General features: G+C 46.9%; 3 protein-coding genes across 3 annotated transcripts in view; all 3 read left to right on the forward strand.

The window, feature by feature from the left end:
* Positions 1-4,865, forward strand: part of LOC311109499 (vacuolar protein sorting-associated protein 8 homolog) — a gene marked incomplete at its 3' end in the record, with an annotated part of 48,388 nt that extends 43,523 nt beyond the window's left edge. The window contains exon 24 of the mRNA XM_084152418.1: positions 4,736-4,865. Within this exon, the coding sequence (XP_084008544.1) occupies positions 4,736-4,865 (130 nt within the window). The remainder of the gene's footprint in view (positions 1-4,735) is intronic.
* A 3,457-nt stretch (positions 4,866-8,322) lies between these two features.
* LOC311109500 (zinc finger MYM-type protein 1-like) lies at positions 8,323-10,269 on the forward strand (the record flags this gene model as incomplete). The annotated part of the gene is made up of 1 exon (XM_084152419.1): positions 8,323-10,269. The coding sequence occupies one exon, from the start codon at positions 8,323-8,325 to the stop codon at positions 10,267-10,269; it is 1,947 nt and encodes a 648-aa protein (XP_084008545.1).
* Positions 10,270-18,398: 8,129 nt separating this feature from the next.
* Positions 18,399-26,302, forward strand: LOC311109813 (transmembrane protein 41A-B-like). Its single transcript, XM_084152809.1, has 5 exons — positions 18,399-18,661; positions 21,018-21,168; positions 21,317-21,478; positions 24,604-24,742; positions 25,559-26,302. The coding sequence occupies exons 1-5, from the start codon at positions 18,492-18,494 to the stop codon at positions 25,810-25,812; spliced, it is 876 nt and encodes a 291-aa protein (XP_084008935.1). The 5' UTR covers positions 18,399-18,491; the 3' UTR covers positions 25,813-26,302.
* The last annotated feature ends 311 nt before the right edge of the window (positions 26,303-26,613 follow it).

Genomic DNA, 26,613 nt, shown 5'->3' on the forward strand with positions numbered 1-26,613 from the left:
AGAGAGAATTTGAATTTCAGAGAGAGACAGAGAGAGACAGAGAGAGACAGAGAGAAGAGAGAGATAATTTGAATTTGAGAGAGAGAGAGAGCGAGAGAGAGACTGGGGTCCGTTCACCAGTCAAGAATTCAAAAAATGGGACAAACACCAAATTGAGACTGCATGCAGAATTCTGCAAAAAATATCCTCTGTGTACAACGTAAAACACCAAATAATGCATGCAGAGCAGAATTAGGCAGATACCCGCTAATGATCAAAATCCAGGAAAGAGCGTTAAATTCTGCAACCACCTAAAAGGAAGTGATTCCCAAACCTTCCAGGTAGCTTAGCGGTGGGCGGCAGGTAGCTTAGCGGTTAAGAGCGTTGTGCCAGTAACCGAAAGGTCGCTGGTTCTAATCCCTGAGCCGACTAGGTGAAAAATCTGTCGATGTGCCCTTGAGCAAGGCACTTAACCCTAATTGCTCCTGTAAGTCGCTCTGGATAAGAGCGTCTGCTAAATGACTAAAATGTAAATGTAAATGTAATAACAAAGCCATCACCTACACAGAGATTAACCTGGAGAAGATTCCCCTAAACAAGCTGGTCCTGGGGCTCTGTTCACGAAGACTAACAAATCATAAGAAAACAAAAAGATAATTACTTGACATATTGGAAAGAATTAACAAAAAAACTGAGCAAACTAGAATGCTATTTGACCCTAAACAGAGAGTACACAGTGGCAGAATACCTGTGACTGACCCAAAATTAAGGAAAGCTTGACTATGTACAGACTCAGTGAGGATAGCCTTGCTATTGAGAGAGGCCGCCGTAGGCAGACCTGGCTGTCAAGAGAAGACAGGCTATGTACACACTGCCCACAAAATGAGGTGGAAACTGAGTTGCACTTCCTAACTTCCTGCCAAATGTATGACCATATTAGAGACACATATTTCCCTCAGGTTACACAGACCAACAAAGAATTAGAAAACAAATCCAATTTTGATAAACTCCCATATCTATTCGGTGAAATACCACAGTGTGCAATCACAGCAGCAAGATTTGTGACCTGTTTTCACAAGAAAAGGGCAACCAGAGAAGAACAAACACCATTTATATTTATTTGAGGAGAGGCGAGGAGATTGAGGAGCGGAGAGGAGATTGAGGAGAGGAGAGGAGAGGAGAGGAGAGAAGAGAAGAGGAGATTGAGGAGAGGAGATGACCTCATGTTGGTTTGCTCTCCAGCCTACATATGGTGTCTGACAAAGTCAATCTGCAGAGATAACTCACAAAATTGAGCTTTTGGTCTGTTCAGCCTCCTCTCTCTCTCCTCTCTCTCTCTCTCTCTCTCTCTCTCTCTCTCTCTCTCTCCCTTTCGCTGTATTTCTCTCTTACTTCCTGACTGACAGCAAGAACCTGCTGTGTGTCTGTTTGTGTTTGTGCTGACTCATTCCCCTCTCTTTCTTTCTTTCTCTCTCTCTCTCTCTCTCTCTCTCTCTCTCTCTCTCTCTCTCTCTCTCTCTCTCTCTCTCTCTCTCTCTCTCTCTCTCTCTCTCTCTCTCTCTCTCTCTCTCTGATTCCTCTCTCTCTCTCTCTCTCTCTCTCTCTCTCTGATTCCTCTCTCTCTCTCTCTCTCTATCTCATTCCTCTCCTGTCTTTGTTTCTCTAGCTTTCATTTTTCTCCAACATTCACAGCTTCTTGAGGGTGTTAAAGCCAATTTATGCTTGCTCTGGCAATGTGATCTGGAGGCTTCGTACAGAGGGTGTGACGCAATTGCGGAGCCTCTGGAGGCTTGCGGAGGCCAAATCAAGCTCCGTACCGCATCGCCATGCACCACCTAAGTTTTGTAACAATGCGGTAGGGCGCCGTATAGCTCCGCATTGACATGATTGGTTGATGGTAGGTGTGGGCGGGAGGTCCTGTATAAACACAAACTCACTTCCTTGACAACTTCCTTCACAACAGCTCTGCTGCTCTGCGAAGCGCATGAAGTATGAATGCCCTGACTTCTGCAGAGTCCGTATCACCGTAAATGCTGCACGGCCGATGGGGTAGCGGATTGACCACACAGCGCCTTTTAGGATCAGTTGTTCTCTAAGAAGTATTTCACAGTTTCACTGCTTATAGACAGCGTTCCTTTCCCTCCTCAACCACTATGTTAATTCAACTCTAGAGACAGCAGCAGGCTGGGGCAGGATCTGACCCCAGGGTTAAGTCTCATGGACAAACAACATCCAGTACTAAACTGTAACAGTATAGGTCCTATAGGATAACTGGGGGTCGATATAAAACCTTAAAGATCTGCTCCACGGTGCCAGAGGGAGAAGGGGGCCTACACACACTTCCTAAAGGTGGACTGTACGGTCTGGTGTGTGTATGTGTACATGCGTAGCCTTCCCCTGCAGACATCAGTGTTTATGCTGCCAGCGTACATACTATAGATAGTTTTACAAAGCTGGGGGATGGAGGGAGGGAGGGAGGGAGGGAGGGAGGGAAGATGGAGTGAGGGAAGAGTGAGTGAGGGAGGGAGGGAGGGAGGGAGGGAGGGAGGGAGGGAGGAGGGTCGTCTCTCTGACAGATGCCTACACCAGATGTTACAGTCACTGGGTGAGACAATAAATCACTCAGACAGACACTGCATGATCCAGTGTGTGTGTGTGTGTGTGTGTGTGTGTGTGTGTGTGTGTGTGTGTGTGTGTGTGTGTGTGTGTGTGTGTGTGTGTGTGTGTGCATGTCTCCACATAGGGACATAACTGGGCGACAGAGACCCACAGGGAGGCTCTGTTCTCTGGGGAGAAAAGAACAACAAGTCCAGCTGCTCTCTATTCTCAGATCCTCCAAGAAGAACCAGGACAACCAGGTCAACCAGGACAATCAGTCTACCAGTCAAACGACAACCAGTCAACCTGGACAACAAGTTAACCAGTCAACCAGACAACCAGTCAACCAGACAAATGACAACCAGTCAACCAGTTAACCAGTCAAATAACAACCAGACAATCAGTCATCCAGCAGCAGGGATCCAGATGGGTGTTAGGGCCAGGCGAGGGCTTGGGAAGGGCCCAGGGAGGCCAGGTGTGAGAGGGCCCAGGGAGGCCAGGGAAGGGCCCAATTAAAAGGCAATAAAAAGGAAACATTCCCTGGCTGATCCAGCTGGTGTCCTCTCCCTAACCTTAGACTAGATGGAGGTGAAATGTGATTTGATTTAAAACATTTTATTGAAAACCTTTATTTCCCTGAAGGGAATTTGTTTTCTGACAAATGTTATTCCTGCACCATCCCGGACAGCACTGATTTGATATAGTTGCAGCAAAATGTTTTCTAAAGGCAATAGCTTTGAAAATCTGTTACTGCTGCAAGTTGCAACTATATCAAGTGAGCCTTAACCTTGGACTAAAATAGCCCATGATATCTCCTCCAACATAAAGCCCCAGCTCTGTATGTCTGACTGCAGCTCAGAAGAGGAGAGGAGAGGAGGGGAGAGGAGACTCTGTAGACATTAAGCCCCTCTAACCCTCCTCTATCTCCCCCTCAGGCTTGTCACTCAGTCGCCATGGCAAACTTAGCTCTTTAGTGCACTCCCTATGGGCCATAGTCAAAAGTAGTGCACTCAAGGAAATAGGGCACCATTCTGCTTTCTCTTTCTATTAACTCATGGGCCCTAATTTCCTGCCTCACCTTATTATCCCACTCCTCCCATCACATGGCCCTTGAATGAGTAGGTGTGTCCAAACCTTTGACTGGTACTGTATATAGATGGGTTCCCCAGTACAGTAGCTATATTTTATTTAACTAGGCAAGTCAGTTAAACCCGGACGACGCTGGGCCAATTGTGCGCCGCCTTATGGGACTCCCAATCACGGCCGGTTGTGATACAGCCTGGAATCGAACCAGGGGGTCTGTAGTGACGCCTCAAGCACTGAGATGCAGTGCATTAGACCGCTGCGCCACTCGGTCTAAGTATATATAGATGGGTTCCCCAGGACAGTAGCTATCTAAGTAGATGCAGATGGTGTGAGTGAGTGAGTGAGTGGTGAGGGTTTGGAGATGATTAATATTCTAACAATGTTCATCTCCTTTCCTCCTGAATAATAGATCAAACACAAAGTAGCTCTCTCTCTCTCTCTCTCTCCATTGGTCTCTGTTTGAAGACCACAGTAGTGTATATCTGTAGTCAGGCTAGTCACATCCATTGGTCTCTGTTTGAAGACCACAGTAGTGTATATCTGTAGTCAGGCTACTCACATCCATTGGTCTCTGTTTGAAGATCACAGTAGTGTATATCTGTAGCCAGGCTACTCACAGCCACAGCATCTGCAGGAACGCCCCCCCTCGAGCATCCCATTGGTTCCTTCATGAACACCCCCCCTCGGTTCCTGCATGAACACCCCCGCGAGCACTCCATCTTCATGCTTGTGTGACTCTGTTGAATGTAGGTCAAAAGGGAAATAACAGCAATATCGGAGTAACACCGGTAGACAGTGTCCTTCGCTCCTGCCTGCCAAACACCTGCCCTCACCGTCATTAACAGAACTAAGGGAAAACAGTGCCCGACAGGCGGGGGGCGAAGGACACTGTTTACCAGTCGCCCCCGCCTCCCACTAGTACAGCAGGCGGGAGGCTGGAGCGACAACATGTGCTAACTAGCTAGCTTGCTTTCTAGTTAGCGGCACCGTGTGCTAGCTTGCTAGTTAGCTAACAAACGGTGTCGCCCTCGCCTCCCGCCTACTGTGTACCCGAGAAACCCGTGCCCGACAGGCGGGGGCGAAGGACACTGTCTACCGCTAGCTACTCCGGTACACAGCAGGTGGGAAGCAGGGGCGATATCGTGTGCGATACCGTGTGTCACCCCCGCCTCTCGCCTGCTGTGTACCAGAGTCCTCCTTAGGACTAGCTGACTAAGGTAGCACACAGTGTCCTTCACTCGCGCCTGCCGAACACCTGCTCTGGCCGTCGTTAATAGAACTGTGGGAAAACAGTGCCTGACATGCAGGGGCGAAGGACACTACCGGTGTGTACTAGCTATAGTACACAGCACACACTCTTCTTTTTCTGTGGGGTTTATCGGTGGTTGGTATCTAACGTTATGGTGCACTACTGCCATTACCGCCATCTCCAATAGAAGTATAAAGAGGCAGATGCTGGAATGCCCACATGCAGGAACGCCCAAAATTGCGGGCCGCAGTTGCACCATTCTCCGTGACCTCGCCGATTTCCCTTCAAAATAGCGCTTTGCGGTCAAGGGCGATGCATTTGCATACCAAGCGGTGATGCAGCCAGTCAAGATGCTCTCGATGGTGCAGCTGTAGAACCTTTGAAGGATCTGAGGGCCCATGCCAAATATTTTCAGCCTCCTGAGGGGGAAGAGGCACTGCCATTCCCTCTTCACAACTGTGTGGGTGTATGTGGACCATGTTAAGTCCTTAGGGATGTGGACGACAAGGATCTTCAAAATCTCGACCCGCTCCACTACAGCCCAGTTGATGTGGATGGAGGCATGCTCTCCCCTCTTTCTCATATAGTCCACGATCAGCTCCTTGGTCTTACTGACGTTGAGGGAGAGGTTGTTGTCCTGGCACCACGCTGCTAATTCTCTGACTTCCTCCCTGTAGGCTGACTCATCGCCGTCGGTGATCAGGCCTACCACGTCGTGTCGTCAGCAAACTTGATGGTGCTGTTGGAGTCATGCATGGCAACGCAGTCGTGGGGGAACAAGAAGTACAGGAGGAGACTAAGCACACACCCTTGAGGGGCCCCCATGTTGAGGGTCAGCGTGGTGGAGGTGTTGTTGCCTACCCTCACCACCTGGGGCCGGCCCGTCAGTCCAGTTGCAGAGGGAGGGGTTCAGAGCTTGGTGATGAGAGTAAACTCTGTGCATGTAAACTCTGTGGATTTGGAAACTAGAAGTGCTCCTGAGTAGAATGGACCCAATTTCACTGCGACACAACACACAGGGAATTATGTACAGTGCAATATGTATGTCCAATATGAAAAACAGATTGGATTTAAGATGATATCCTACTCTTTAAGGGCCGCAGAATGAGCTGCAACGCTCCTTGGGGTGTAAACTCTGTGGATTTGGAAACTACAGTTGCTCCTGAGCAGAATGAACCCTCTTTTACTGCGACACAACACACAGAAAATTGTGTGCTGTGCAATATGTATGTCCAATATGAAAAAACTATTGTATTTAAGCTGATAGGCCACTCTTTAATTACATTTTACATTTACATTTTAGTCATTTAGCAGACGCTCTTATCCAGAGCGACTTACATTGAGTACATGAGTGCATACATTCTTTTTTTTTTTTTTTCATACTGGCCCCCCGTGGGAATCGAACCCACAACCCTGGTGTTGCAAACGCCATGCTCTACCAACTGAGCTACATCCCTGCCGGCCATTCCCTCCCCTACCCTGGACGACGCTGGGCCAATTGTGCGCCGCCCCATGGGTCTCCCGATCGCGGCCGGCTACGACAGAGCCTGGATTAAGGGCAGTGATGCTCCTCTGGGTGTAAACTCTGTGGATTTGGAAACTAGAAGTGCTCCTGAGTAGAATGGACCCCCCCTTTTACTGCAACACAATGTACAGAAAATATGTATATGGTGCAATAGATGAAAGGAGTAAAAATAATAACTAGAACACATATCTCATGGAAATACTTTAAATTATTATTTGTATGATAAGTAGTATAAAATATATCGATAATTGTGCATATTTTCCATAATTCTCACCCTAATAATTTATTTACAAAGTATACAGAACGGGATTCTTATCCTGAAGGATTCCAAAAATATGTGACCCGGAAATACTTATTCTTGCCTGCTTCACAGCGGTAGTACCACAGATATAAACATTTTGGCGGTAACATTCCACTCTCGCACCTGTTCTTCGTAATTATCTGTTAGGCATCCAGAACTTTCCTTTTTGTCTCGAATTAATTTAAAACATATTAATGGAGGCCAAGGGACTTGTATTTATCTACCAGTCAAGGTAACGACTAACGTGCTAGCTAATAACTGTTAGAAGAAGCTGTAGAAGGCACACGAAACCCAGAACGTTAATTTAGCTAACGTTATCAAACAAAAAAGGGTTCGCTAACGTGTTTAGGGACAAGTGGCTGGTAAAATAGTATAATCTTGCATAGTATTCCCAAGCCTGCAGAACAAGTTATTTAACGTTAACGATTGATGAATTACATAAATTGGCCAGTTAGCTAACGTTAGCTATTTACCTAGAATGCGTCCTGGTGATGTGTGTGACGATGCACTGTTTTGGTCAATAGCCAGCCATAGACTCAGGCTATAGCTCCATTCCTCTCTGTGTGATTCTGGCTGGCTAACGTTGGTTAGTTTTTTTCTTCTTTTAGTTGGCTATCATTTCAGAATAATGATGAAATGTCGTTATTAGCTAACGTTAATTGACTTGAGAGGAAGAGGCGAACCGAGAGGGTCCACTCGCGGTTAAATCTGTCCGCGGAATACCGCCTTTAAGCAGACCGCCTGCCTTTCCGCCTTTGAGACAACGACCACCATTGTAGGGCGGAGACAAGACCATCTCGTCATTATATACAGTATCTCTGCTAGTATTCATCTGACTGTTGTCCTAGCTAGTGTTACATTTGATATCATTTCACTGATCAAGTACTGTTGGTGAAGAATAGTCGTGTTTCAGTGGCGTTACATTTTTTTTAAATATCTGTTTTTCTAGCTAAAAAAGCTATCTAGCGATACTCAATAACAATGTATTGCTTGACCTGGTATGTACACACGTAGATTAATGTTTCCCCATCTCCTAAGTGTAGAGATGATTTCATTTTGATTATCTTCTTTGCAGTTAGCTAGTACATTGATGCAAAAATGAATGTGGATGTAAAACTAGAGGAGAATGAAAAAGAGATATCCCAAGGAATCATTTGGTCTGAAAAATTTAATGTGGATGTAAAACTAGAGGGCAATGAAAAGGAGATATCCCAAGGAATCATTTGGTCAGACAAAATGAATGTGGATGTAAAACTAGAGGAGAGTGAAAAGGAGATATCCCAAGGAATAATCTGTTCTGATATGGTTGATACTTCAGATTACTCATATGCCACAACACATGGGAACACAAGTTGTTCATTACTGAGTGGGGAACAGTCTAGGCCTTCAGAGACGGCTGCAGGTGTTATCGAGGAGGATGTGGTGGCTAATTTGTTAGTATTGCCCTTTTCAAGACTAGATTTCAACGAGAAGTTAAATGTTGTGCAGAGGGGGAGGCCAACACCAGCACTGACAGGATTGGTGCAACGAGGAAAGGGCTTCGAAAGGCATTTTCAAGCGAACAATTATGAGCGCTATCCGTGGATGACTGGGTGTGAGCAAACCAAGAAGCTATACTGCTGGGATTGTCTGCTCTTCAGCACTGACAAGTCGTCCACCTGGGCCAGCGCTGGTTTCACCGACCTAGCCAGTTTAACGAAGTCAGCTCTGCGCCACCAAAACTCCACTTCACACCTGCGAGCTACGGTGAGTTCCAAAACATTTGGGGACACAGGAGTCGACCTTCAGCTAAAGGAGCAGCAGCGCAGAGTGACTCTGGCTCATAACGAGAAAGTCAGGAAGAACAGGGAGATTCTGAAGCGCCTCATTCACACTGTTGTGTTGTTGGGCAAGCAAGAATTGACATTCAGAGGACATGAGGGAAAAGAGGCCGCTAATAAAGGGAACTACTTGGAGATGCTTGATTTTTTGGCAGAGTATGACAGCCCCCTAAACTGTCATCTTGCTACAGCAACCGTGTTCATTGGCACTAGCAGTAAAATCCAGAATGACCTGATCCACGCGGTCGCGGATGTAATGACAGATGCCATGAAGGAGGAGGTGAGGAAAACACCTTTTGTAACCGTTATGGTTGATGACACAACAGACATTAGTCATGTAGCTCAGATGTCATACGTGCTGCGTTACACTACAGACAGTGGTGTGAAGGAGAGGTTTTTCAAGTATGATGACGTCAGTGAGGACAAGCGGGCAGAGGCGGTTGCAGCCCGGGTTCTCAGGTTTTTGGAGGAGTATGGATGCACTGCCAAAGTAGTGGCACAGTGTTACGATGGGGCCGCAGTCATGGCCTCTGGTCTAAACGGAGTGCAAGCCAAGGTCAAAGAAACCATCCCGCAGGCTCTGTTCATTCACTGCTATGCACACACTCTTAATCGGGTGATGTCGCAAGGTGCTGCAAAATTTAAAAAGTGCAAGATTTTTTTCTCTAATCTCAGTGGAATAGCAGCCTTTTTCTCAAGATCAGTCAAACGCACAAAACTACTGGATGAAATATGCCAGCGAAGAGTACCCGGAGTGGCTCCGACACGTTGGAACTTCTCCTCACGCTTGGTTTGCACTGTGCATGATAAGAGGGAAGAACTCCTAGAGCTCTTTGAATACATTGTGGACCATCATGATGACTTTGATGAAGAGACAGTTCACAGTGCAGATGGACACATTACGCGTCTGACAAGCTTCCAGTTCTGCTTCCTGCTATCCACGTTCAACTCCATCTTTGCGTACTCCGACGTGGTGTTTGGGATTTTGCAGAACAGGGAGTTTGACATGCAGTTCTGCTTGTCCAGGATCGACGACTTCTGCAGCGCCACGGAGAGGGAGAAGGGGAAATGTGATTCTATCTACGAGGACACTGTGCGTGAGACCGGGGATCCGAGCGGGCGGAGGGCACAGACGCATGGAGACATTCGCGCCCAGTACCAACAGCTCCACAGTGGAATCATCGACAACCTTCTCACTCAGCTAAGGAACAGGTTCAAAGACCACGAAAGGCTTATGTTCCTTGCCCTTCTTGACCCACAGCAGTTCCCCAGATATAGGGAAACCTTCCCCAACACTGAGTTCTCAAGTCTCAAGGAAAGCTATGGGCCCCACTTCGATCTGCCACGGCTCAAAACTGAACTCACGGTGATGTACTCCATGTCTGATTTCGAGGGTAGGAGTCCGGCCGACCTCCTTCACTTTCTCCGGCAGAAGAGGCTGAATGAGAGTATGTACCAACTGTATCTGCTTACCTGTCTGGTCTTGACCATTCCCATGTCCACTGCCTCAGATGAAAGGACATGCTCCGCCCTGAAACGGATCAAGACTTACTGCAGGAACACCACTGGACAGGCCAGACTGTCAGCCTTGGCTTTGATCTCAATCGAGAAAGTACTTCTCTTGGATTTAAAATCAATGGACAAACTCTATGACTCTGCCATTGCCCATTTCATAAAGAAGGATCAGTTGGTGGACTTTATTTTCAAATGATCATTTAATGATTTCTTGCAGCTCACTTGGTGTTAGCTATCTCTTTTTTGAAAAAATAATGAATGTGAAACATTTTGCATTGAAACTTTAGACCACCTGTTAGGCTACTTTGTGTGCTGATTGTGATTTAAAATGTTTGCAATGGCAAGTAATAGCTGCTTTGTTAATTTCCTGTTGAAATTGCTAAATGGTTGTTTGTATTTTGATTGGGTCCTCCTGCCTTATGTCAGAGTGAATGGGCTGCTGAGGCTGTTCCTCAACATGATTTGATGCGGTGTCGGACTCCTTTCTGTCAGGCATGCATAACTCCATGTTCAAAATATGAAAGATAATATCCTTGGTGCTGAAATAGTGGAGGCAGCGCTACGGTTTTCTTTGCGTTGAGCTCGCGGTAGTCTAACTGTCCATGGTCTTAAATCAATAGTTAGGCGTGTGCTGTTGGGGTTACCACAAGTTAACATCATTATTCCTGGGTCTTGTTCCTAAATAGGGAAGTTAGCCTAAACATGTTGAAGTGTGTTGTGGTTGTATTTCCTGTTTTTATTATAATCTTGCTGCTTGGGAAACATTGTAGTGAGTTCTTCCCAAAAACCTTCTCAATTAGAGAAGAGGCAACAAGCCTACCGAAGATTCAACTCCTCGGTCGTGTTCGTTAGACATAGGCCTACTGTAGTAAAGCGTTCAATGGTAGGTAGAGTTACGCTACAGTTTGTTGGACAAGTTCAGAAATTGTTCCATAAGAATGAGTAGCCTAGTCTTTTTAGGAGGGAGTGAAATAGGGTGGCAATAATATATTTACACTCATTTGGATTATGGGTTTAGTCTTTTTTGTTGCAGATTCCCTTGGCCTCCTATTGGTTCACTCTTGATTCCTGGTCTTGCTGTAGAGACTGAATACAGCATGAATATTGCTGGACTTATTCCCCCCCCCCCCCCCCCCCCCCCATTGTATACAACCTATTCATTGTATTCAACGCATTCAGCTACCTTTGGAAGCCTCTATAGAAGAACCTCTGATATTTTTTTGTTAGAAATAAGAAGGCCGACAAGGATATTATATTTTTTAATTAAGAGTATCCATTGGTGAAATAACCTACTATTATGGATCAAATATATTTTTCGGCCATTTTTGTAGTGTCTGTATTATGTGGGCTGTTTTGTTATTTTTTCTGGCGAGATTAAGAAAGGCACTGCATCAAGACTTGCTGCACAGTAACCCATACTTTCATATTTTGAACATGGAGTTATTCTACCGTCAACTATAATAATAATAATAATGTTATTTTTGTTTTTCAAGGACACTTCCACTGACATTCTTAGGTGTTCCTCTGACACCTGAGCGTGCCTCTAGATGAAAAGGTACGCTACACACATTTACACACTGATTTCTTAACTCCCCTTTTAACATGCAAGACAACAGGAAAATACATTTTAAACAAAATGGACATGTCAACAACAACAAAAATATCTTATCTGAGGATGTCACTTTGATTTACATTGGCAGTAAATGCTTTCACTCCACATCTAGTGGTGGAGTAGGACACCATCTACAGGACGTCAGGAGCAGTGGCGTGTTCCAGGAGAGCAACTTCTCATTCATGATGGCGAGGTGTCATCCGCTGGTGCGGATTGTGGCTGTATATTTCATGTTCGCTGTAGACCTCTAGCAACACGGACTGACTAGGAAGAATAACTGCATGCACAGAATTGTCTCTAAAAACTTGCTTGCCTCTGAATGTTTAAGTTCTTAGTAGACACTCTGAGAAATGCTCTAATTCCATATCTAGTGGTGGAGAGGGATGTTCTCTATGTCAGGAGCAGTGGCTTGTTCCAGGAGAGCAACACTTGAGGAGGAGTCTTCTCAGTCATGAGGTGAGATCTTGTCGTTAATATCTCTATCATGCCAAGACAAAACCCCAACAACTTTACCATGCAGTCTTCTTTTTAACGCCTTAACTGAACGCTGAAGCCGGTAACAAAGCCGGTACATTTAATCCCACCAACAGAGGTAATGATGATTTCGGTATTTTCTTCAAAGATCCCGCCGTACGCCTTTGTGTAAATAAACCAAGCCGTGAAAACATTTCCAGGCTTTGGGACGACATCACAAAGCTTCACAGAAATGCTTTGAATGCATTTAAATGTATGAAGTTCTGTCCTTGAGCTGCTCTTGTCTATTGTCACAGAAATGCTTTAGCCTGGGGGAACACACACAGCGCATCTGACAATATACGCAAACCTTTCCGCTAGTCCTCTTCTGGAGTTGCAAAAGCTATAGGCTACAATATCTTGTTGGACATTCATTTTGAGCATGTTTTGCTATGATTAATCATATCAGTGGCATAGTGCTATTTTTATTTTTAGGGGAAGGAGCTAAATGTTTTTATTTTATTTTTTATGACGTAGTTTCTCAACATTTGTACCGACAGAAGTAGCCTATTGGATATCATTGTAGAAGAGGCATAAAATACATCCTCCAATTGTATCGTCTGCCTATGCCCACATATTGGCTCCAGACAAATGGATAAACACCATGTTAGTCATACCTCCTTTCAAAACAGGCCATTGTTGTCAATCGTGAATGATAATTCTTCACATGTCCAAACTGCATGCCAATCATTTGATATCAATCAGTTTCATGGGAATATGCATTTAGATCTTCTTGAATTACTATTTCATGAGCACCTCTTCCCCCTCAGGAGGTTGAAAAGGTTTGGAATGGGCCCTCAAATCCTCAAAGTTCTACAGCTGCACCGTTGAGAGCATCTTGACTGGCTGCATCACCGCTTGGTATGGCAACAGCACCGCCCTCGATCGCATGGCACTACAGAGGGTGGTGCGGACAGCCCAGTACATCACTGGGGCCGAGCTCCCTGCCATCCAGGACCTCTATATCATGCAGTGTATAAGGAACGCCCGGAAAATCGTTGGACTCCAGCCACCCAAGCCATAGACTGTTCTCTCTGTTTCCGCACAACAAGTGGTACCGGTGCATCAAGTCTGACACCAACTGGCTCCTGAACAGCTTCTATCCCGAAGCCATAAGACTGCTAAATGGCAAACAAAATGGCTACACAGACTATCTGAGTTTACCCTTTTGTATAACATTTACATTTTTGCACAGTGTCTATGCAGACTTGCAGGACTCTACACACTCACGCACACTGACACTCTACGCACACACACGCACACACATACAATAATCATATACGCTGCTGCTACTCTGTTTATCATATATCCTGATGCCTAGTCACCTTGCCCCTATACATATCTACCACCATCACTCCAGGATCCCTCCACATTGGAGATATGGTATTGGAACTGACCCTGTATATAGCTTCAAATCAAATCAAATCAAATTTTATTGGTCACATGCGCCGAATACAACAGGTGCAGACATTACAGTGAAATGCTTACTTACAGCCCTTAACCAACAGTGCATTTATTTTAAACAAAAAAAGTAAGAATAAAACAACAACAAAAAAGTGTTGAGAAAAAAAAGAGCAGAAGTAAAAAAATAAAGTGACAGTAGGGAGGCTATATATACAATAGAATAAAGTGACAGTAGGGAGGCTATATATACAGGGGGGTACCGTTGCATAGTCAATGTGCGGGGGCACCGGCTAGTTGAGGTAATATGTACATGTGGGTAGAGTTAAAGTGACTATGCATAAATACTTAACAGAGTAGCAGCAGCGTAAAAAGGATGGGGTGGGGGGGCAGTGCAAATAGTCCGGGTAGCCATGATTAGCTGTTCAGGAGTCTTATGGCTTGGGGGTAGAAGCTGTTGAGAAGTCTTTTGGACCTAGACTTGGCACTCCGGTACCGCTTGCCGTGCGGTAGCAGAGAGAACAGTCTATGACTAGGGTGACTGGAGTCTTTGACAATTTTGAGGGCCTTCCTCTGACACCGCCTGGTATAGAGGTCCTGGATGGCAGGGAGCTTTGCCCCAGTGATGTACTGGGCCGTACGCACTACCCTCTGTAGTGCCTTGCGGTCAGAGGCCAAGCAGTTGCCATACCAGGCGGTGATGCAACCAGTCAGGATGCTCTCGATGGTGCAGCTGTAGAATTTTTTGAGGATCTGAGGACCCATGCCAAATCTTTTTAGTCTCCTGAGGGGGAATAGGCTTTGTCGTGCCCTCTTCACGACTGTCTTGGTGTGTTTGGACCATGATAGTTCGTTGGTGATGTGGACACCAAGGAACTTGAAGCTCTCAACCTGTTCCACTACAGCCCCGTCGATGAGAATGGGGGCGTGCTCAGTCCTCTTTTTTTTCCTGTAGTCCACAATCATCTCCTTTGTCTTGGTCACGTTGAGGGAGAGGTTGTTGTCCTGGCACCACACGGCCAGATCTCTGACCTCCTCCCTATAGGCTGTCTCATCGTTGTCGGTGATCAGGCCTACCACTGTTGTGTCGTCGGCAAACTTAATGATGGTGTTGGAGTCGTGCCTGGCCATGCAGTCATGGGTGAACAGAGAGTACAGGAGGGGACTGAGCACGCACCCCTGAGGGGCCCCCGTGTTGAGGATCAGTGTGGCAGATGTGTTGTTACCTACCCTTACCACCTGGGGGCGGCCCGTCAGGAAGTCCAGGATCCAGTTGCAGAGGGAGGTGTTTAGTCCCAGGATCCTTAGCTTAGTGATGAGCTTTGAGGGCACTATGGTTTTACGTACTTTCTTGTGTTTTTTATTTTTCGTGTTTTTGTTCTATCTAATGTTCTTTTTTGAGTACTACGTTGATATTGATTACTGCGTTGTTGGGTTTAGAGCTTGAAAGAAAGGCATTTCACTGTACTTGTGAACGTGACATTAACTTGAATTAACAAACTTATTAGCCTTTCTTGTAGGCCTGTTTTGTTTCAATCAAAGCATATATCCTGGCTAGTGACACTAAGGTTGTATTTTAATTTGATAGGAAATGACCGAGGTGTTTCTGGTGTAATATTTATAGGCCGATGTTACAGTATATGCTATTCTATTCAGTTTTGTTATATAAAATACTAATGAATCATTATGATCTAGCGAGACATTGAATCAGCTTTGTTCAAACTTTACTAGATGAGCACCATTGTGAGAAGTGAATAATCTATTTGTAGTAATAATTAAGTGATGTTGGACTATTAGGCGTAGGCAACAGATCTTGATGAGGGTTATTTTAAGCGATTTGAGCACCCTTCGAATCGTGGTGATGAGTGGTCACATTATTCTGGATTCCGTGGAGTTTTATGAACATCAAGGCAGACAAGGGGAATTTAGATCCTTGATCTTGGTGTGATAAGGTTCATGTGGTGGATCAGTGTGTCTGCATACTCAATAGAGGTGGTATGTTTCTGTAAGCTATAAGCACTTGGACAGTAGGGCGAGTTCAAGTGCGTTGTACTCTACATGAGCACCAAGTCCATAACCAACTGTTTTTAGGACCGCCATTTTAGCAACACCCGGTACAGTTTTCTGTCTGTGGCTGTTCTTGTAACGTCGGATTTGGCCCGCTCAAAGTGGTCAATCCTCTGACCGACGGGCCTCTGGACACGCCTACAGTTATTCATCAATCGCGCCACCGCCAGAGAGAGAGAGAAAACAGGGAAGAAACCACCATGTAAAGGCTGCTATTGATTTAGAAATTCAGAATTAATTTTCCAGAAATATATTTACCCGCTTCGTCTATTCTGCACTCTCTACTCCTCTGTAAACTGGTCATCTCTGTATACCCGTCAAAACACCTACAGGTTGACGCTTATTTATAAAACCCTCTTAGGCCTTACTCCCCCCTATCTGAGATGCTTACTGCAGCCCTCATCCAGCCCTCATCCTCCATAGGGCGGCAGGTAGCTTAGTGGTTAAGAGCGTTGTGCCAGTAACCAAAAGGTCGCTGGTTCTAATCCCCAAGCCGACTAAGTTAAAAATCTGTCGATGTGCCCTTGAGCAAGGCACTTAACCCTAATTGCTCCTGTAAGTCGCTCTGGATAAGAGCGTCTGCTAAATGACTAAAATGTAAAATGTAAATATATACAACACCCGTTCTGCCAGTCACATTCTGTTAAAGGTCCCCAAAGAACACACATCCCTGGGTCGCTCCTCTTTTCAGTTCGCTGCAGCTAGCGACTGGAAATAGCTGCCAAAAAACAGAACTTGAGCGTGCATAACTATTCACCCCCCCCAAAGTCAGTACTTTGTAGAGCCACCTTTTGCAGCAATTACAGCAGCAAGTCTCTTTGGGTATGTCTCTATAAGCTTGGCACATCTAACCACTGTGATTTTTGCCCATTCTTAAAGGCAAAACTGCTCCAGCTCCTTCAAGTTGGATGGGTTCCGCTGGTGTACAGCAATCTTTAAGTGATACCACAGATTCTCAATTGGATTGAGGTCTGGGCTTTGACTAGGCCATTCCAAGACATTTAAATGTTTCCCCTTAAACCACTCGAGTGTTGCTTTAGCAGTATGCTTAGGGTCATTGTCCTGCTGGAAGGTGAACCTCCGTCCCAGTCTCAAATCTCTGGAAGACTGAAACAGGTTTCCCTCAAGAATTTCCCTGTATTTAGCGCCATCCATCATTCCTTCAATTCTGACCAGTTTCCCAGTCCCTGCCGATGAAAAACATCCCCACAGCATGATGCTGCCACCACCATGCTTCACTGTGGGGATGGTGTTCTCGGGGTGATGAGAGGTGTTGGGTTTGCGCCAGACATAGCGTTTTCCTTGATGGCCAAAAAGCTCAATTTTAGTCTCATCTGACCAGAGTATCTTCTTCCACATGTTTGGGGTCTCCCACATGCCTTTTGGCGAACACCAAACGTGTTTGCTTATTTTTTTCTTTAAGCAATGGCTTTTTCTGGCCACTCTTCCATAAAGCCCTGCTCTGTGGAGTGTACGGCTTAAAGTGGTCCTATGGACAGATACTCCAATCTCCGCTGTGGAGCTTTGCAGCTTCTTCAGGGTTATCTTTGGTCTCTTTGTTGCCTCTGATTAATGCCCTCCTTGCCTGGTCTGTAAGTTTTTTGGTGGGCGGCCCTCTCTTGGCAGGTTTGTTGTGGTGCCATATTCTTTCCATTTTTTAATAATGGATTTAATGGTGCTCCGTGGGATGTTCAAAGTGTCGGATATTTTTTTTTATAACCCAACCCTGATATGTACTTCTCCACAACTTTGTCCCTGACCTGTTTGGAGAGCTCCTTGGTCTTCATGGTGCCCCTTGCTTAGTGGTGTTGCAGACTCTGGGGCCTTTCAGAACAGGTGTATATATATACTGAGATCATGTGACAGATCATGTGACACTTAGGTTGCACACAGGTGGACTTTATTTAACTAATTATGTGACTTCTGAAGGTAATTGGTTGCACCAGATCTTATTTAGGGGCTTCATAGCAAAGGGGGTGAATACATATGCACACACCACTTTTCTGTTATTTATTTTTTAGAATTTTTTAAAACAGGTTTAAAAAAATATATTTCACTTCACCAATTTGGACTATTTTGTGTATGTCCATTACATGAAATCCAAATAAAAATCCACAGGTTGTAATGCAACAAAACAGGAAAAACGCCAAGGGGGTGAATACTTTTGCAAGGCACTGTAAGCCAAGGCATGGCCAGCACAGAGAAGCACTATGAGGCACCAAGTGAGGTTGCATCTGGCCTCAGGCTGCTCAACTCACTCTCCCTCTCTCCCTTTTACAACAGAGATGATTAGGTGTAGTGGGGATCTTGGTCACACATGCGCGTACCCGCACGCACACAGACACACGCTCTCTATACCTCAGTATTGGCTTGGTCTTCTAGCACCTGTTTTTACCACGTGTAACCTGGTCTTTGACAGTGATGAAGTGAGCATGCCACCTACTGGTGGCTGGGTGTAACTTCACTCAGTTTCACTACTTTGTGTTGTAGTAGTTAACAACGTAATAATACCTTCATCATACACCAGCAATGTCTATTGTAGTGCAGAGAAACAAGCTTGTTCCCCAAAAACATAATTTGGTGTAAAGATGGCCAACTGTAGTTTATAACAAGTTCCAGACAATGATCCTCAATACTCCATTCTGGCAGTTGACCCGTGCACCACCAGAGAGAAGACGAGGCTGCCCTCTAGTGAAGATATAGTTGAAAGCATTCCAGGACCCCAGGGCAACTGTCAGAAATTATTCTGTGACGTTCACTTCTCAGCACCGGCAGTCGGTCACCGAACAAGCCTTTCTGATAGGAGGTCGGTGTAGCGCGGAGCAATGGGCTCCATTTCGGGTTTATTATCGGTGGTAGGAGCGGCAACTTTATACCTCTATCTCCTGTCCTCTTTCCTGCCGCCCGGACCGCAACATCTTCACCGGCGACATGAGGTGGAGTTATCCAACGAGAGCGCAGAGGGAGACGGGGACGTGGAAGTTGCAGAGTACAGGTAGCCAGCCTCAACATATCTATAGCTACAATTTGGTAGATGTCGCTAGACTTGTCTCGAATCCAGCAAATACAGTTAGTTCAACTCACTTTTTGCATAATAATTATATTCTACAGCAGCTGCCTGCTTGTGCAATGACACTTTAATAGGAAATGTATATGTATAGAACTTTACAAATAAATACAAATCTATAGCCACTTTCACAGTGTTCTAGTAGGTTAATAATAGGATAGTGCCATCACCATTTATGTAACAAGCCTAATATAACAGTAAACTCTCAGAGTACTCCCCATGCTGTTATCTGTTGTGCGATTATGATGTTGATAAGTGTATTGACAGACAGTGCATAGTCCATGGAAGTGCTGTAATAATCACTGCATTTGGCAGCATCTAATTTCTCTCAGATGATTGCATGACAAGTTATCAAAATGGCGTCATCGAACACCTGACTGTCAGTGTAGGTTAATTCAGAGGAAATGTCACAGCTGGTTGCTGTTCCCTCCTTAGTATTTGTCCTCTCCTGATGATGGTGTTGTTTGACAGCATTAGGTGATTATAACACATTATAAACTGGGTGGTTTGAGCCCTGAATGCTGATTGGCTGAAAGCCGTGGTATATCAGACTGTATACCACATGTATGACAAAACATTTATTTTTACTGCTCTAATTACGTTGGTAACCAGTTTATAATAGAAATAAGGTGCCTCTGGTGTTTGTGATACATTGTGATACATGGCCAATATACCACAGCTAAGGGCTGTGTCCAGGCACTCCGCGTTGCTTCGTGCATTAGAACAGCCCTTAGCCGTGGTATATTGGCCATATACCACACCTCCTCGGGGCTTATTGCTTAAGTAGTTCCTGTTTTCAGATGCTGTTCCTATAGGCCTCCTCTAAACCCTGGTATGGCTCATCCAGCCCTACCTTCTCTCCTATGTCTATGGTTTCTGCCCCAGTGGAGACCTGGCCATGGCCTCTCTTGGCTGGCCTGGGTTCACTTGGCCTGAAAGACTGGCCTCCTCAGTCCGATGAGTATGAGAACATACAGCTCTGACCCAACCCTCTCCTGGACAGGACACACTTGTCTTGGTTGGCGTTATTCCATCGTCCCATCATATTTCATCATACCTAATCGTAAAGGAGTTTCACGACCCTGGTGTAATGTTTTCATCATCCCTGTACACTCCTATTACAGAACAGACATACGGAGGTGGATGGACAGACTGGACAGGAGGGGACCACTGGGTCTCTATGGTCTCCAGCCAGGTCCACCAACCACCACCTGACGTTTCTGATGAGGTGCTGCCCAGACTTGTATTCTCCTCAGAGCAGATAAGATAGTTGTATTCCCCTCAGAGCAGATAAGGACTTGTATTCCCCTCAGAGCAGATAAGAGAGTTGTATTCCCCTCAGAGCAGATAAGGACTTGTATTCCCCTCAGAGCAGATAAGGACTTGTATTCCCCTCAGAGCAGATAAGAGAGTTGTATTCCCCTCAGAGCAGATAAGAGAGTTGTATTCCCCTCAGAGCAGATAAGAGAGTTGTATTCCCAGCAGAGCAGATAAGGACTTGTATTCCCCTCAGAGCAGATAAGACTTGTATTCCCCTCAGAGCAGATAAGAGACTTGTATTCCCTTCAGAGCAGATAAGAGAGTTGCTTTCCCCTCAGAGCAGATAAGGGTGTTGTATTCCCCTCAGAGCAGATAAGTTTAATTCCCCTCAGAGCAGATAATAGTTTAATTCCCCTCAGAGCAGATAAGAGTTGAATTCCCCTCAGAGCAGATAAGTTTAATTCCCCTCAGAGCAGATAAGAGTTTAATTCCCCTCAGAGCAGATAAGAGTTGAATTCCCCTCAGAGCAGATAAGAGTTGAATTCCCCTCAGAGCAGATAAGTTGAATTCTCCTCAGAGCAGATAAGAGTTGAATTCCCCTCAGTCGGGCATCCCAGGCTCTCTGTCTTCTTTACTGTTTGTCTTCTCTCTGTGAGGATTATATTTCACTGACTCACTAATATCAACTATAACCCCTTCCTATAACCTATAGCCCCTTCCTATAACCTATAACCCCTTCCTATAACCCCTTCCTTCCTATAACCTATAGCCCCTTCCTATAACCTATAACCCCTTCCTATAACCCCTTCCTTCCTATAACCTATAACCCATTCCTATAACCCCTTCCTATAACGTATAACCCCTTCCTATAACTTCTAACTCAGTGTCCTCAATTCCCTTTTGAAAAACAACAAAACTTTCCACCTGGTGCAAACAGTAAATAAGTACCAATATTTAGGTCTAAATCTGACCCTAGTACTAGGAACCATCTTATACGATGTTGCTGGTGTGTGTTTCCCTCCAGACTGAAGTTCCCATCGGACCTGTATGAGCTGAGGGAGCTGGCTGAGATGCTGCAGTTCTATAAGACGGAACACACAGCCTATGTGGTGCTCCTGTTCTGTAGCGCCTACCTCTACAAACAGTCCTTCGCCATCCCAGGCTCCTCCTTCCTGGTGAGAGGGACTAACATTACACCCATCCATGGGACACTCACCCATCACACACACTAACTTTGTTTCCAAGTGTCCCATGAACCTATGATCCATGGTCAGAGCAACTTGCCTCCTGACCCTCACCATGCTACTCCCCTGTTCTTCCCAGAACATGCTGGCGGGGGCGCTGTTTGGTCCATGGCAGGGTCTGGTCCTGGCCTGTCTTCTGACCACCACTGGCTCTACCTTCTGTTACCTGCTCTCTGCTGCCTTCGGGAAGAGCTACATCATACACCTCTTCCCTGACAAGGTGGACAGGCTGCAGAACAAGGTGTGAGAGAGAGAGTATGTTGTTCCAGACCACAGTCCCATGGGGTTGTTTGAGGAGGGTGTAGGACTGGGAGTATGCAGGGATGTTCCTTTACCACGTCCTTTGATTATACAACTCTCTAATGATAGACTAGAGGTGTGTGTGGGTTAGTCTCCTCTTACAGTGTCTTTGGCTTACACATTAGGTTAGACAGGTGTAACAGCTGTCCAGTGAAGACCAGAAGACTGGTCCGGTCACCAGTGTAACAGATGTGATCGTACTTCGTAACTCTCTTGCGTTGTGTTTTTAAAGAAAGGACTGTCCATCCAGCGAGCCCAGTTGATTGGTGTTTATTCTGACGATAGACACCAGGAAGCACATTAGATATGCAGGACAGCAGTATGTTGATGGCTGTAGATTTGTGAATTGTCTGTTGGCATGGAAATAAATGTGAATTGGCAGGGAGCTAATGCGACCATTACAATTAGAGCATGCTGGCTAACTCGCTCTTACAGCAATAACATAGAAAAGCGCATCCCAGGAAACCCCCAATATCTACCAGGTACCGTACACACACACACACATATATATATATATATATATATATATATATATATACTGAACAAAAATATAAATGCAACATGTAAAGTGTTGGTCCCATGTTTCATGAGCTGAAATAAAAGATCCCAGAAATGTCCATACGCACAAAAAGCTTATTTCTTTCAAATTATGTGAACACATTTGTTTACATTGCTTTTAGTGAGTATTTCTCCTTTGCCAAGATAATCCATCCACCGGACAGTTGTGGCATATCAAGAAGCTGATTAAACTGCATGATCATTACACAGGTGCACCTTGTGCTGGGGACAATAAAAGGCCGTAGAAGTATAGAATGTATAGAACACACATTTCAGAACGTGACCTACCGCTATTTCAAAATGTGCCCTCCCCCTATCTGCAAGCATGACCAATGGCATAACAACTTATTGATATGTCAATTCAACCAACCAATAGGAATACATAAACAGTGGCAAGTGGAAACATAACTAACCGTGTTACACAGGGTAAGAATGCAGAATGCCATGTGTGGGACTCTAGTACTATCCCTCCAATCATTCATTATAAGTAAGTACATTTAAACTGACAGTTCTCTCTCCCACCCCCTCTCCTTCCCTCTCTACCTCCTCCTCTCCCACCCCCTCTCCTTCCCTCTCTACCTCCTCCTCTCCCACCCCCTCTCCTTCCCTCTACCTCCTCCTCTCCCACCCCCTCTCCTTCCCTCTCTACCTCCTCCTCTCCCACCCCCTCTCCTTCCCTCTCTACCTCCTCCTCTCCCACCCCCTCTCCTTCCCTCTACCTCCTCCTCTCCCACCCCCTCTCCTTCCCTCTCTACCTCCTCCTCTCCCACCCCCTCTCCTTCCCTCTACCTCCTCCTCTCCCACCCCCTCTCCTTCCCTCTCTACCACCCCCTCTCCCACCCCCTCTCCTTCCCTCTCTACCTCCTCCTCTCCCACCCCCTCTCCTTCCCTCTCTACCTCCTCCTCTCCCACCCCCTCTCCTTCCCTCTCTACCTCCTCCTCTCCCACCCCCTCTCCTTCCCTCTCTACCTCCTCCTCTCCCACCCCCTCTCCTTCCCTCTCTACCTCCTCCTCTCCCACCCCCTCTCCTTCCCTCTCTACCTCCTCCTCTCCCACCCCCTCTCCTTCCCTCTACCTCCTCCTCTCCCACCCCCTCTCCTTCCCTCTCTACCACCCCCTCTCCCACCCCCTCTCCTTCCCTCTCTACCTCCTCCTCTCCCACCCCCTCTCCTTCCCTCTCTACCTCCTCCTCTCCCACCCCCTCTCCTTCCCTCTCTACCCCCTCCTCTCCCACCCCCTCTCCTTCCCTCTCTACCTCCTCCTCTCCCACCCCCTCTCCTTCCCTCTCTACCTCCTCCTCTCCCACCCCCTCTCCTTCCCTCTCTACCTCCTCCTCTCCCACCCCCTCTCCTTCCCTCTCTACCTCCTCCTCTCCCACCCCCTCTCCTTCCCTCTCTACCTCCTCCTCTCCCACCCCCTCTCCTTCCCTCTACCTCCTCCTCTCCCACCCCCTCTCCTCCTCCTCCTCCTCCTCCTCCCACCCCCCCCTCTCCTCCTCTCCCCTACCCCCTCTCCTCCTCTCCCCCACCCCCTCTCCTCCTCCTCCTCCCACCCCCTCTCCTCCTCCTCCTCCCACCCCCTCTCCTCCTCCTCCTCCTCCTCCTCCCACCCCCTCTCCTCCTCCTCCTCCCACCCCCTCTCCTCCTCTCTCCCACTCCTCCTCTCTCCCACTCCACCTCCTCCTCTCTCCCACTCCACCTCCTCCTCTCTCCCACACCACCTCCTCCTCTCTCCCACCACCTCCTCCTCTCTCCCACCACCACCTCCTCTCTCCTACCCTCTCTACCTCCTCCCCTCTCCACCACCCCCTCTCCACCTCCTCCTCTCTCCCAATCCCCTCTCCACCTCTCCTTCCCTCTACCTCCTCCTCTCCCACTCCCTCTCTACCCTCTCTCCCACCCCCTCTCCACCTCCTCCTCTCTCCCACCCCTTCTCCTCCTCCTCCCACCCCCTCTCCTCCTCTCTCCCACTCCACCTCCTCCTCTCTCCCACTCCACCTCCTCCTCTCTCCCACTCCACCTCCTCTCTCCCACCACCTCCTCCTCTCTCCCACCACCTCCTCCTCTCTCCCACCACCACCTCCTCTCTCCCACCACCACCTCCTCTCTCCTACCCTCTCTACCTCCTCCCCTCTCCACCACCCCCTCTCCACCTCCTCCTCTCTCCCAATCCCCTCTCCACCTCCTCCTCTCCTTCCCTCTACCTCCTCCTCTCCCACTCCCTCTCTACCCTCTCTCCCACCCCCTCTCTACCTCCTCCTCTCCCACTCCCTCTCTACCCCTTCTCCTTCCATCTCTACCTCCTCCTCTCCTTCCCTCTATACCTCCTCCCCTCTCCCACCCCCTCTCCCTCCCTCTCCACCTCTCTCCCATCCCCTCTACCTCCTCCCCACTCCCACCCCCTCTCTACCTCCTCCTCTCTCCCACCCCCTCTCCACCTCCTCCTCTCTCCCACCCCCTCTCCACCTCCTCCTCTCTCCCACCCCCTCTCCTTCCCTCTCTCCGTCAGGTGGAGGAGAACCGTAGCAGTCTGTTCTTCTTCCTCCTGTTCCTGCGGTTGTTCCCCATGACTCCTAACTGGTTCCTGAACGTCACGTCCCCCATCCTCAACATCCCTGTCTCCATGTTCTTTTTCTCCGTACTCATCGGTGAGAAACAGAAGCAGCACTGCCACACAATACAATACAACACAACACAATACACAGGACTATTATATAATACTACTAAGAATGACACTCACATGATACGTCATTTTGCTTCAGACCTGAAGACTTTCATTTGCTCACTGAGTTAATGTCTTGGCTTTAGCTCAGAAGGCTAACAGTCTCTCCCTTGTCATATTACAGTACTACTACAACAGATGTCATTAATTACCAAAGCCCCATCATCTCCACCTTTACTGTTCCTGACTCTCCCTCCTCTGATATCGGCTTCAGCTCAGAGGTCTAACCCAGTCTCTCCTTCCCCAGGTCTAATGTTTATCTCAGGGATCTAACCCAGTCTCTCCTCTCCTTCCCCAGGTCTAAGGTTTATCTCAGGGGTCTAACCCAGTCTCTCCTCTCCTTCCCCAGGTCTAAGGTTTATCTCAGGGATCTAACCCAGTCTCTCCTCTCCTTCCCCAGGTCTAAGGTTTATCTCAGGGGTCTAACCCAGTCTCTCCTTCCCCAGGTCTAAGGTTTATCTCAGGGGTCTAACCCAGTCTCTCCTCTCCTTCCCCAGGTCTAAGGTTTATCTCAGGGATCTAACCCAGTCTCTCCTTCCCCAGGTCTAAGGTTTATCTCAGGGGTCTAACCCAGTCTCTCCTCTCCTTCCCCAGGTCTAAGGTTTATCTCAGGGGTCTAACCCAGTCTCTCCTCTCCTTCCCCAGGTCTAAGGTTTATCTCAGGGGTCTAACCCAGTCTCTCCTTCCCCAGGTCTAAGGTTTATCTCAGAGGTCTAACCCAGTCTCTCCTCTCCTTCCCCAGGTTTGATCCCGTATAACTTCATCTGCGTGCGGACGGGCTCCATCCTGTCAGAGATCTCTTCCCTGGACGATATCTTCTCCTGGGGGACGCTGCTACAACTGTTGGCCATCGCCTGTGTGGCCCTGCTTCCCGGAGCCCTTATCAAGCGCTACAGCCAGAACCATCTCCAACTGGACGGGCTGAAGCAGAAGCAGCAGAATGGAGGACACAGACCCAACCAGGGACAAGCAGCTGATGACAGAAAGAGGAGATGACCCTCCTGAAATACAGACATGCAGTCAAACACACACCTGACCTGGGTCTGACTGGACTGGACTGGACTGGACACTATCACTACAGCTTTACTCAGAGGAGTTCAGATTTTTTTAGGGGAGGAGAGAAACGTCTTAACTGCCACTATGCCGAGGATACTTAAAGGTCATGAACAGTCAAAATCATGTTTTTCATGAAATTTGATGATATTTGGATGAAACCAGATCAAAGTATGAAAAATGACTGTTGCTCCTACATTGATAAAGTTTGATCAGGAGGCAGGATTGTTAAGGGAATAGGGTGACATCACTCTAACTTTAATTTCAGTACACCAATGTTAACGTTATATTTTCTTACCTAATTTAAATAAGTACCGCCTTGTTACCAACATTGGAGAAGGTGTGTTTGGAGGGGCGTGGCTTATATAGCTACTACTGGTGCCAAGATTTGACTGTAGGGTGTCAGCAAATATAATTAAAAGTTCACACTATTCATCTATGGTAAAGACACTTATGTCAACCCTTTCATCTGCGTCTGGTGTTAGCTAGTTACTGGCTAGCTGGGGGGGTGTTGTCATTCAACGCATCCGTCAGTGCTGCTGTGATCCAATTTCAATGTTGTTTGAGTTGCTTTGTGTATCACCAAATTTGCTAGAGATGATTTTACTGCAACACTGCAGCCAAGTTTGACATAGGGGTTTCAAAGAGCTGTCAGTCAAGGCGAGCTCATGAATATCAGCTCCCTGCCCACTCCGCCTGTCTTTTCAAACTTCCTGGTAGTTAGCCGTGAGGAAAAAGTCATTT

This window comes from Coregonus lavaretus, assembly GCF_964263955.1.
Source record: "Coregonus lavaretus genome assembly, chromosome: 35".
NCBI classification, from domain to species: Eukaryota; Metazoa; Chordata; class Actinopteri; order Salmoniformes; family Salmonidae; genus Coregonus; species Coregonus lavaretus.

What these genes read in the sequence shown, in the direction of transcription:
- LOC311109813 (XM_084152809.1), top strand. Translation starts at nt 18,492, where the DNA reads ATGGGCTCCATTTCGGGTTTATTATCGGTGGTAGGAGCGGCAACTTTA. An exon ending in TCCCAGGCTCCTCCTTCCTG is followed by an intron (nt 21,169 to 21,316) that starts GTGAGAGGGACT and finishes TGTTCTTCCCAG; the next exon opens with AACATGCTGGCGGGGGCGCT. An exon ending in CTTTTTCTCCGTACTCATCG is followed by an intron (nt 24,743 to 25,558) that starts GTGAGAAACAGA and finishes CTCCTTCCCCAG; the next exon opens with GTTTGATCCCGTATAACTTC.